This window comes from Ostrea edulis, chromosome 4 (genome assembly GCF_947568905.1).
Source record: "Ostrea edulis chromosome 4, xbOstEdul1.1, whole genome shotgun sequence".
NCBI classification, from domain to species: domain Eukaryota; kingdom Metazoa; phylum Mollusca; class Bivalvia; order Ostreida; family Ostreidae; genus Ostrea; species Ostrea edulis.
The window spans coordinates 9,019,544-9,032,617 of NC_079167.1; the positions used below are offsets into that span (position 1 = coordinate 9,019,544).

At 34.2% G+C, this 13,074-nt stretch overlaps 1 protein-coding gene across 22 annotated transcripts in view; it reads left to right on the forward strand.

The window, feature by feature from the left end:
• LOC125669411 (unconventional myosin-XV-like) overlaps nt 1–9,970 on the forward strand; it is a 61,022-nt gene extending 51,052 nt beyond the window's left edge. For 11 of the 22 annotated variants that reach the window (XM_056161875.1, XM_056161874.1, XM_056161878.1 and 8 more), the window contains 21 exons: nt 52–142; nt 253–303; nt 389–503; nt 604–755; nt 2,554–2,663; nt 2,777–2,812; nt 3,312–3,418; nt 3,915–3,967; nt 4,093–4,165; nt 4,316–4,392; nt 4,766–4,848; nt 5,987–6,212; nt 6,303–6,383; nt 6,492–6,582; nt 7,067–7,317; nt 7,707–7,771; nt 7,883–8,022; nt 8,150–8,199; nt 8,284–8,370; nt 8,486–8,620; nt 8,706–9,970. In XM_056161875.1, the coding sequence (XP_056017850.1) occupies nt 52–142; nt 253–303; nt 389–503; nt 604–755; nt 2,554–2,663; nt 2,777–2,812; nt 3,312–3,418; nt 3,915–3,967; nt 4,093–4,165; nt 4,316–4,392; nt 4,766–4,848; nt 5,987–6,212; nt 6,303–6,383; nt 6,492–6,582; nt 7,067–7,317; nt 7,707–7,771; nt 7,883–8,022; nt 8,150–8,199; nt 8,284–8,370; nt 8,486–8,620; nt 8,706–8,804 (2,173 nt within the window). In that variant the 3' untranslated portion in view covers nt 8,805–9,970. Of the gene's footprint in view, nt 1–51; nt 143–252; nt 304–388; nt 504–603; nt 756–2,553; nt 2,664–2,776; nt 2,813–2,888; nt 2,921–3,311; nt 3,419–3,914; nt 3,968–4,092; nt 4,166–4,315; nt 4,393–4,765; nt 4,849–5,986; nt 6,213–6,302; nt 6,384–6,491; nt 6,583–7,066; nt 7,318–7,706; nt 7,772–7,882; nt 8,023–8,149; nt 8,200–8,283; nt 8,371–8,485; nt 8,621–8,705 lie in introns of those variants that run through there. The other 11 variants (XM_056161877.1, XM_056161887.1, XM_056161890.1 and 8 more) reach the window with 8 other exon arrangements.
• The last annotated feature ends 3,104 nt before the right edge of the window (nt 9,971–13,074 follow it).

The window sequence follows — 13,074 nt, forward strand, 5'->3', positions numbered from 1 at the left end:
AAATAGTTTCGTGGTTTTAATTTATAAATTTTGGTCTTTCTCTCTTTCCAGTTTTGAAGATGTCATTGATGTTGTGTTGCCAACAAGAGACACCATACAGATTAATCTGAAGAATAAATCTGTGGTTCTCTTCACCAACAGGGTAAGTGTTAATATGATACACTACCACAGAAAATAATGCACTTCATTACAACAAATGCTAATATTAAATGTATGTACAGACAAATAACCTATTGTATGGTATCATTGCAGGCCTCACAGCTTAAGGAAATGATTGATCTGTATCTCCAGGAGTCAGATAAGGTAAAATGATATCCAACACTTAAGATATTTTGTGAGAAAGACTATGTATACAAATATTGTGATTTCATATGATCATGTATTGCAGGGGAACAAGTATGCAATGGCTGTTAAGGACTACATAACGAGGGAATCCACACTACTGAGCTTCAGAAGAAATGAGATCATCAAACTTTTGGATCCAGAAATGGCTTTAGAAGAGGGTGAGCAGAAATTTCTTAATTTAAAGGCTATATCTTTACTATGAAAAATACCAGTAAATTTGGGGTGAAATCTACTGTGATTATCCTTTGATATTGTTAGGCTGGCTATATGGATCATTGAATGGAATGCTGGGATACTTTCCTGCTGAGTATGTGCGACCTCTTGCCCGACATGAAGTTGAGAGGTCAGGGGGGATGAAGGCCCAGTTAACAGAACACACCATTCAGAGGATGATCAGACCTCCGAGCAGGGTAATGTCTGTATACAGTCAATTCAGTACTAAGCAGTCACCTGCAAGAACTAGTAAAGGTGGCCCTACTTTAAATATAGGTTCATTTTTCCAGAAAATTTACTTTAAATTTTTATTAGTTCTGTCTGTACTATTACTAAATCACAGAATATTATGCATACATATGGATTGAAAATTTGAACATGATCATTTATTCAGTTTAGAAATCATATACAGTTTATTGATGAATTTGATAAACACCCTCCCCACCCTATACTACCAAAAAAAAATTGTCAAATTGACTATTTCTTTGTTTCCTGTTTTATTTCTTCTTCTCTTTTGTTCTGGTGGAGCACTGTTCTCAAAATCACATAAGACTTTTGTTTTAAAATATTTGTAATTTGAGATTTCCCCAACTTCTAATTTATTCACAGGCACTTAATCCCATTTCCATCATCGTAAGGGTCTCATATTTGCTTGTAGGTGGAGGACTTTCCTTCCAACCTTTTCTGCCATTCTATTTGAAATGAACACCCTTGCTGTAGTTTGTAAAAACAAATCATAAAGATTAGTTATCTTTATAATTTTTTTGCCTATTCATCCATTTGAAATAGATGTGATTAAACTTTCTCTGGATCTTGCCATGCTTGACTGATTGTTTACAGTAGTTAAGAAATTGCAAGTCTGACTCTAATAAAAAAAAAAAAAACCAAAATAAGTTTTAACATTAAATTGATGAATAATAACCCTGACAGAAATGTTCTCTGTTACCTGTCTTGTCTGCTGACACCATACTCTGCATTTTCTCATTATTTTCACCTACAAACAAGACTACCCTTAAATCCAAGTGTTTTTCACATAGCCAAATTGCAGTTTCAGCCACCAACATCAAATACATGTAGGTCTTTTTGTAAACAATTGATTATTTGTACAAATTATGTATACAAATTTCCTAATCAGAGGTACAAAAATTAAATGAAAAAGATAAGGGAAAATGAAGAAAGAAAAATGTGTATGGAAAAAATTATTCTTCCAGGTACATTGTATATGAAATTACAATTGACTAAGTTCATTCTCATTGGACGATTACCGGTGTGATATCTTAAAATGGCTTTTTTTGTATGAAATTTGAAGGACCATATTACACAGGTGACTACTAAATAGAGGTATATGATATATAGAACTTTTCATCTGGAGAAAATAAAATGACTGCATGAGGCAGGTGACTGCTATAGCAAATTTCACTGTATATTACAACACTGGACTGTCACATTTGTTTTCATAACAACTTCATAATGCATTTAAACCCAGGGGAGTACTGGGCATAATTAAGTGCTATTTTCATCATATAGTATCTGAATTCCTAGTGATGTTATAGATATCAAGGTTTTACAGATTTGTTGGGATGTAATTTTCGTGTAGTTTCAAGGTTTTACAGATTCGTTGGGATGTAATTTTCGTGTAGTATCAAGGTTTTACAGATTCGTTGGGATGTAATTTTCGTGTAGTATCAAGGTTTTACAGATTCGTTGGGATGTAATTTTCGTGTAGTATCAAGGTTTTACAGATTCGTTTGGATGTAATTTTCATGTAGTATCAAGGTTTTACAGATTCGTTGGGATGTAATTTTATGACTATGGTTTCTGTACATTGAAACAATATGTAAATTGTGTTTCGTTGTGGTTTGAAATTTGTGGAGAACTCGTGAAATCCATGAAAATTAAAAACTCATGAAATCTATTGATTCTACAGTATATTGTTTTCACAAGTTTTCAAGTCTTGAAAACTATTTTGTTAGATTTTTGGATCTTTATTACCAGGATGGTTATGCTGACAACAGAAGTGAGACTAGCCAAGGCACCGCAGTTCAAGATGGCAAATTCTCCATGATGGAATTCGCCTTGCTGCATTTCAGAGAGTCTGTTCAAAAGTAAATATACTCATGTTTCTTGCTAGAAGACTTTAGTGTGAAAGTTAAGTAAAATAGAAACATATTTTATTGCATGTACATTCTGCTAAGTACTGCTTTGAATTTTCACAAAGGCCTCAAATTCCGAGCATACCTAGCAGTGTGACCGGGTAAGTAACACAAAAGTGTGTGTGCGTAGTTTGGAAATGTGCTGAATTTTTGACACTGTTTATTGATGTGTTACAGCAACAGACGGGAGTTAGTAAAGTATAAACCAGGTAAACAATGCAAGCAGTATCAGGACTTGCATGTCGGCATGTTACTCTGTTCTGTAAACACCATTCCATGTATTTAGGTTTCATATTTATCAAAGGGGGAGAAACTTTGCTTGTAATTTTAAATATTACTGTATTCAAACGGGGGAGTTTCCAGATGTAGTTTTACTTGCAGCTTTGTGTGTGCTCAAGCAATGTTTCTGTAAAGCATGCTTTTGTATTTATTACTAACATGTTGTTTGACATGATCATTTGATTGTTTTGAATGATCATGCTTAGAGACTTTCACTATACAAATAATGGCTGTTGTATTCTATGTTCTCCCAGTATTTCCTCTAACTGTCTTATGTTATTGTCATTCTGCACGATTTTACTTTATGCCCTCCATATTTAGGTATGTGATGATGAGGAAGGAAGATGGTTCAATACGAGGCACCATTAAAATGATCGAAAGCCTCAAACTGCGTAGCATGGACCACGATAAACTCAAGAGAGGTGAAGGCGGGTGATGCTTGGCTTGTTTTTATTAAATCTTACTAATGCTGTAGAAACAAGAATGGGTTTGACATGTCAGAAAAAGATCTATTTAATCTTGCATGCTTGTCATGTATGAAAATCTTTTAACACACTTAAATTGAATTATACCTACATTGTACATATGTATCACTGTTCAGTGTACCAGTAAAACTGTTGTATAATTTCCCAGTGCTTCCTTGTATATCAAGGTCATGAGTTACCTTTCTGATGTTAACATAACTTTGTAATCAATTAGCTAAACTAGCCGATAAGGATGTAACAACATACAGTATATATTATGATAAATGATTGTATGCCTTTCAATTTTAACAAATTCAAATTGGAAATTTTGTTGTCATAGCATATAGCTGTTTCCACAATTAATCCAAAATTCTGATTTTTTAAAAAATGCAAACCTTTTTTTTTTCCTGGAATTTCTGTTTTAAAAAATGTGCTGATTAATTTTGTGGATTGTGTGTAGGTAATGCAGACTGGACCTGGAGAGAGCAGGCTGAATTGGTCAAGTGGACTCGGGTAGGTGAAGGTCGCCTGTTTGTTAGAAATGATGACATGAAAATGGAGAGGGAAAAATTATTACATTTTGAATCTTATAAAGTATCATTAGGTGTCATTATGATAGGTCATTTATTTCTTTTCAGTCCCCGATACAGGCCTCTTTACTGAAACTACAGCAAGTAGAGTTGAACAAGTTAGCTTTGGAGTGTTTCTTATGTAGGTATCACTAGATGTTGATTATATGACAAGCTTGTTATATACATGTTATATGTATGCTGTTTCTCTGTAATGAAGGGTCCAAAAGTAATTATTTTAATGTCATGCTCTGCAGTATGAGTACTTCTTTAACGGTTCTGTTGATTTCAGGTATAATGAAGTTTATGGGAGACTATCCAATGGGATCAAGCCAGAATGAAGTAGATTGTGCTCTCAAACTTCTCAAAGTAAGGAAATAAAGTACTTTGGTTTATTATAAATCATTTTTAGTTGAATCATGGATATGCGAAAACATGAAATCATTGGATCAACCAAGTACGAATGCTGCTCATAAAGGAAGAAGATGGATTAGGGCTACTTGATATTGTTAACATGTATCAGTGAAAGTGTATTTTTTGACAAACCCATGAACTTTAATGCCTGTGAAAACTGGTGAAACCACAGTATCATTCCTTTTATAACATTTGAAATGAAAAAATGAATAGCAAAATATTATGATAATTAGTACATGTATGCTTTCTTGATATGCATGTACTTGTACACTTACCAGTTCTATGATATACTTGGTAAATGATGTAAATTGTTTCATATTTTTAACAGACTTGCCACAAATATCCAGAGTTAAGAGATGAAGTTTACTGCCAGATGTGCAAACAGACAACCAGTAACAGAAGCATGAAGCCGTAAGTCCACACCATAAGTTTTACTCTGTTATGTGTGAAATCTCTACTGAAGCCGTAAGTCCACACCATAAGTCTTACTCTGTTATGTGTGAAATCTCTACTGAAGCCGTAAGTCCACACCATAAGTTTTACTCTGTTATGTGTGAAATCTCTACTGAAGCCGTAAGTCCACACCATAAGTCTTACTCTGTTATGTGTGAAATCTCTACTTGAAGCACATTTTTAATTGATAATTAGAGATATATTACTTGTATCTTATTTACTGTTTCAATGAAAACTAGTGTTAATTGTTATGGTCCCCAAATTCATCAAATTTAAAAAGTGGTGCCATGTGTTATAGTAAGTTCCATTGAATTGTTCAATACACATTATATACAGTAAAAGTGGAGAGCTATACAAGTTTAAGCATTCAATCAAAACCAATCCAACATGCATGCACTTCTTGGTCAGTAACTTTCACCATGCCAATCCATCGAGCATCTCAGTAAATATCTATGGATAGGGATCCGGGTTAGAATAGGTCCTCAGTACCCCCTTGCTTGTCGTAAGAGGCGATTAAATGGGGCGGTCCTTTGGACGAGACCGCAAAAACCGAGGTCCCGTGTCACAGCAGGTGTGACACGATAAAGATCCCTCCCTGCTCAATGGCCATAAGCGCCGAGCATAGGCCTAAATTTTGCAGCCCTTCACCGGCAGTGGTGACGTCTCCATATGAGTGAAATATTCTTGAGAGGGATGTTAAACAATATTCAATTGAAAATAAGAAATTTATAGAAGTTTTAACTACTATCCAATCAAAATTAAGTGTACGTGCATGCACAATAGCAGTGATTTTAACAGTGCCACTAAGTGAAACATTTCAATATATACCATTTCATCAAGAACTAAATTTGTGATAGAAATGCAAGTATCATCCAATCAAAATTCAGCTCACCTGTATGCACGTGCTTGTGAGTAATTTGACCATACCGAAATGTTGCAAGTCAAGATAAATTTCTAAAGATTTCAATGAAAATTGAGGGGAAAAAGAGAGAGTCTAAAATTTGTGGTCCAAAAACAATACACATTTATACATGCATCTGTACTTAATTATTGTATGAAAATGCATGATGTATAAATATATCCTTTCCCACTGCAGGAAGAGTTGCATTATGGGATGGCGATTGTTTGCCATTGTGGCATGTTATTGTGATTGCACGGAGGCTCTGAGACCATACCTGTTTAAATACCTGGAAAATACAGCTTCAGACCCCACAAGAACCTATAGTGGGGCAGCATCTATCTGTCTGCAAAATCTTAGAAAAACATTCAAATATGGAGGACGCAAAAATGTTCCACTTCAGGAGGAAGTCCAAGCCCTGGCTGTAAGCTTTCAATGTTAAATACATTTTTATTCATTAATAATTCCTTTTCTATTGCATCACTTCCACTCAATTGGTTTGTTTTATTTGTAGAATGGCAGAATATCAAAAAGATTTCCATTCATATATAGTGGTTGTGAAAAGGAAGGAATGGTTCAGATCAAGCCATGCACGGTGATTTTTTTCCTCTGGAATTGCTTTGTATCACTCTCTCATGTGAATGCTGGGCAATATATGTGTAAAAAAAAGTATGTATAAATTTTCTCTCATTTTCATTTATAGGTTGTCAGAGATGCTGTAGAAGAAATTTGTGTTAGGTTGAATATCAACGACAGTGTTGAAATGGAGGAATATACTCTTTTCTTAAGAACAAGTAAGCAGAAAAGTTTTTCTCTTGACAATTTGGGACACTTTTATTGTGCTTTTGTCAATTGATCAAATTACCTTGAATTCCTTCAACAATGAATTGAGAATGGATATTTATAGTATCAACAAAAATGCTTTTAGTTTCTATGTGCTCACATGTATGTGTTTGTAAAGGTACATACTGCATTCTTCATGCAAGAAAAAATTTCCATTGAGTGGTGTCTTTGTTTTAAAGAAAACATGGATTAAGAAAGTGACATGTTGTAATTTTTAGATGTTTAACATTGGAACTACTCTAATCTAGTAATGCTGTTGAAATGTGTAACAGTGTAGGAACTTTAAGATGTTTAACAATGGAACTTTTTAAGACAGCAATACTGGTAAAATGTAGTACCGGGGTAATTATGATAATACAATGCAGATGAATCAGGAGTTATTTGGAAGCAGGTGAAAACTCGATCATGTACTCTTATGATATTTCTACATTACAGAAGATGATATGATGGGCACCCCGGTGTTTAGTCGGTTGAAGCCTGAGGAGTACGTCCTAGATGTAACAGCAGACCTGCACCGTAACAACCTCAGCTATGACCTTGTCTTCCAGCGAACTGTGTGGTACTACCCTCTGCGGTCCACTGACAACGTCGTCTACACGGAACTAATGTTCTTCCAGAGTCTTCCGGACTATATTGAAGGTCTTGTGGTGGTTCTTAAAGATGGATTGCTGGGTCATCGTGATGAGGTACACTGTACATTCCTGTATATTTTGAAGTATGAATTAAGTGGGTTTTTTCCCTATCGTATGTTTTACATTTTGATGCCAGGATCAATGATGCATTCTGTTGGAGCTGAGTTGTGATCTAAAAAGTAGGTCACAATAACAACAGCCTGAAATTCTTTGACAAAACAAACTTGTAAGATCATATATTACCCACTGTAGGTCTAGGATAATCAAATTTAGTAAATGATGCAACCAAGTTTTAGTGGAAACTTGAATTTACAGGAGAGATTTTGACATTTATTGTGTATATTCTTTATAATAAGAATGAAAGTGCATGAAAAATCATAATAATGATATCCAGAATTGTCTTGTCTCTATTTCAAGTTCAACAAGTGATGTTTAATTTGTAGGAAGACATTGCTGCACTGGGAGCTTTACTACACCGAGGGTACGACAGAGTGGGCATGCCTACCATGTGAGTGGGATTTTATTAAGTGTGACCAGCAGATATAAACAGATAACAGTGTAATTAGAGGTGGGAGGGAGCTAGTCCATACTGTAATCCTTCAACCATTGTTAATTGTAGAAAAGACTTGCCCTACCTAATTCCAGAGACAGTCCGTAAAATGCCAGATTATCAACAACAGAAGTGGCTAAACAGAATTCATGCCAACATGCAGGATGTTATGCGTAGAAGTCCATTAAATTGTAAAGCTAAATTTGTAGGCAAGTGCAAAATCCATTACTAAACACGAGCAACATATTGTACATCTAAATAATCTCTAATTTGCAATATAAAAACAAATTCGGAAAATGTTCACGGAGCAATTAAAATATATTTGATTTCTTTCAGATATTCTTTCGCGCTGGCCTTTGTTTGGATCAACATTTTTCAGTATAAGGGTAAGATTTGAGTACATTACTGGTAACTACTAAATATTTGAAGTCTAGGTTTTTGCAGGTAAATGTGAAATTTTCTTTTTACAGAATCCCCCAACACAGCCAGTTATAAAAGGAGAGTGCATTTTGGCTGTCAATAAACACGGCATTCACTTCCTCAGCTTAGATACACATGTTAGTATTGGTAGATCTGTATTCATATCTCAATATCATTTTGATACTATTAAATTTTCTTAAGATTTTCTTATACATATGGAAGTATTTTATATTTAAGTTTCTCGCTTTGTAGGAAACAATCCTCAAGTATTCATTCAGTGAAGTGTTGTCAACACGCCGTTATCGAAGTGATAATGGTGACAATTACCTGGACATGAAGTTGGGCAATTTAATGGTGCAGAAAATTGTGAGGATTGAAACAAATCAGGTATGCATACAGACAAAAATAAGATATGGTAAAACTGTTTATAACATACTCCTCAGTTTACAAATATATTTTCCTTTCATTGCAGGGATCAGATATTTCGAATTTGATAGGACAATATATGCAGGTGATAAATCGACACAAAAAGAGGCCAAACGACAAGATGAGCCTACAACGATATCATTGACTGTGATTGATGTCTTTTTGTGAACCGGATATTGTCCACTATGTACAGAACTGTTAAAAAACAAACTTATTATTGGATTCTGTGATATATTTATGTGCTTCAGCAGTACAGTGTGACTTCACAGGCTTACCCTATCCTTGCATCTATAATGGTGAACTAGACTACACTAATACAGGACCAATACAGTGATTTATCTTCATCCATCAGATTCATGTATTCAGAGCGCTATATTTCAAGTCTGCACATCAAGTAGTTAGAAAAGTCTGCAATGGAAACCAAATCAAAATATGTATACAAGTAATATGTCTGGAGATTCTTATCTGGATCTTATTCTGGGTTTCCCTATCTGTAAGGTGTAAGGAAGAAATGCTGCTTTATTTTGATTCTGATAGTTTATGTCTTGATATGCAATGTTTGTAATGCCTGTGTAAATAATTGTGTTTTTCCCCCTTGTTTTGTACAGATGTTATGGAAGATACATACAATTATTATAGATCAATTTCTGAAATATAACATTCCTAATTTTTATTTTGTATGAGTTTGGGGACTGAAAAAATTGTATCCATCAAAGCAAAAGTGCTTCTTTAAGACATTGCATTGAGAGTTACTAACTTCATGCGATATTGTCCAGATGATGGTTATTAAGCTGTTGAATTAATTAGTGTGAAGCTTGATTACATGTATACGTGTCCCAGAGGAGGCATAATATGATCATATACATGATATATTGTAGATTAATCCTTTAAATCTTCTTAACACATGATCTTAAAGAACTCTATTTATGTCCAAGGAATTTCACTTTCAAGATCTGAAACCAGATTCAGGCAATATTTACCAAACTTAAATGATCTGAACCTAGGCTTAAATTGTGCATAGTTATTTGACTAGTCACCTAGAGGATAAACTGTATTGGAGATTTATTTATATTTGCACTACCAGCTTATAAACGGGGACTACAGTTTAGTGTTCATTACCAGATAAAATCAAAATCTGACAGCTTCACATTTGTGTATGTAGTCGTAATGTATGTGCAATCACATTTACTCTCTGTATAATTACATATCATTTTGTATACAATTTACATATCAAAATATTCCTATATCATATTTCTGACATATATTTTTTTTTATATTTTCATGATGAATAATAAACCATAAAATACTGATTCATCTCTTTTTTTCTTCATTATAAAACTACCAAGTGTACAGGATTTTGCAAATAGACTGACTGCAGGTATACATTCTGACATCAAAGCATATTGTAGTCATGTGTGCACGAGTTCTAGATGGTTCTTCATGCGTCTTGAATGGATTACAGCATTTGTGAGAGAAAAGAAATACAAAGGCCTAGAAACACTCAAAGATTATCGAAATCTTATCACTCCCCAAATGATAATCATAACACTCACCTAATGATAAACTCGTCTAATGATAATCGCAACACTCACCTAATGATAATCACATTTCTCGCCTAATGATAATCACATTTCTCACCTTATGATAATCACATCACTCACCTAATGATAATCACTCTCCTAATGATAATCACATCACTCACCTAATGATAATCACATCACTCACCTAATGATAATCACATCACTCACCTAATGATAATCACATCACTCACCTAATGATAATCACAACACTCACCTAATGATAATTACATCACTCACCTAATGATAATCACATCACTCACCTAATGATAATTACAACACTCACCTAATGATAATCACATCACTCACCTAATGATAATTACATCACTCCCCTAATGATAATTACATCACTCACCTAATGATAATCACAACAGTCACCTAATGATAATTACATCACTCACCTAATGATAATTACATCACTCCCCTAATGATAATCACAACACTCACCTAATGATAATCACATCACTCACCTAATGATAATTACATCACTCACCTAATGATAATCACATCACTCACCTAATGATAATCACATCACTCACCTAATGATAATCACTCTCCTAATGATAATTACATCACTCACCTAATGATAATCACAACACTCACCTAATGATAATCACATCACTCACCTAATGATAATCACATCACTCACCTAATGATAATCACATCACTCACCTAATGATAATCACATCACTCACCTAATGATAATCACAACACTCACCTAATGATAATCACATCAGTCCCCTAATGATAATCACAACACTCACCTAATGATAATCAGAACACTCACCTAATGATCATCACATCACTCACCTAATGATAATCACATCACTCACCTAATGATAATCACTCACCTAATGATAATCACATCACTCCCCTAATGATAATCACATCACTCACCTAATGATAATTACAACACTCACCTAATGATAATTATAACACTCCCCTAATGATAATTACAACACTCACCTAATGATAATCACATCACTCACCTAATGATAATTACAACACTCACCTAATGATAATCACAACACTCACCTAATGATAATCATAACACTCACCTAATGATAATCACATCACTCACCTAATGATAATTACATCACTCACCTAATGATAATTACATCACTCCCCTAATGATAATCACATCACTCACCTAATGATAATCACAACACTCACCTAATGATAATCACAACACTCACCTAATGATAATTACATCACTCACCTAATGATAATCACATCACTCACCTAATGATAATCACTCACCTAATGATAATCACATCACTCCCCTAATGATAATCACATCACTCACCTAATGATAATTACAACACTCACCTAATGATAATCACTCACCTAATGATAATCACATCACTCACCTAATGATAATTACATCACTCACCTAATGATAATCACATCACTCACCTAATGATAATCACTCACCTAATGATAATCACAACACTCACTTAATGATAATCACATCACTCACCTAATGATTATCACTCACCTAATGATAATTACAACACTCACCTAATGATAATCACATCACTCACCTAATGATAATCACAACACTCACCTAATGATAATCACATCACTCACCTAATGATAATCACATCACTCACCTAATGATAATCAGAACACTCACCTAATGATCATCACATCATTCACCTAATGATAATTACATCACTCACCTAATGATAATTACAACACTCACCTAATGATAATCACATCACTCACCTAATGATAATCACTCACCTAATGATAATCACAACACTCACTTAATGATAATCACATCACTCACCTAATGATAATCACAACACTCACCTAATGATCATTACATCACTCACCTAATGATAAACACTCACCTAATGATAATCACATCACTCACCTAATGATCATCACATCACTCACCTAATGATAATCACATCACTCACCTAATGATAATCACTCACCTAATGATAATTACATCACTCACCTAATGATAATTACATCACTCACCTAATGATAATCACTCACCTAATGATAATCACATCACTCACCTAATGATAATCATAACACTCACCTAATGATAATCACAACACTCACCTAATGATAATCACAACACTCACCTAATGATAATCACAACACTCACCTAATGATAATCACATCACTCACCTAATGATAATCACATCACTCACCTAATGATAATCACATCAGTCCCCTAATGATAATCACATCACTCACCTAATGATAATCACATCAGCCCCCTAATGATAATCACATCACTCACATAATGATAATCACATCACTCACCTAATGATAATCACAACACTCACATAATGATAATCACATCACTCACCTAATGATAATTACAACACACCTAATGATAATCACAACACTCGCCTAATGATAATCACATCACTCACCTAATGATAATTACAACACACCTAATGATAATCACATCACTCACTTAATGATAATTACAACACTCACCTAATGATAATCACATCACTCACCTAATGATAATCACATCACTCACCTAATGATAATCACATCACTCACCTAATGATAATCACAACACTCACCTAATGATAATCACATCACTCACCTAATGATAATCACATCACTCACCTAATGATAATCACATCACTCACCTAATGATAATCACATCACTCACCTAATGATCATCACATCACTCACCTAATGATAATCACAACACTCACCTAATGATAATCACATCACTCACCTAATGATAATTACATCACTCACCTAATGATAATTATTACTCACCTAATGATAATTACAACACTCACCTAATGATAATCACATCACTCACCTAATGATAATCACAACACTCACCTAATGATA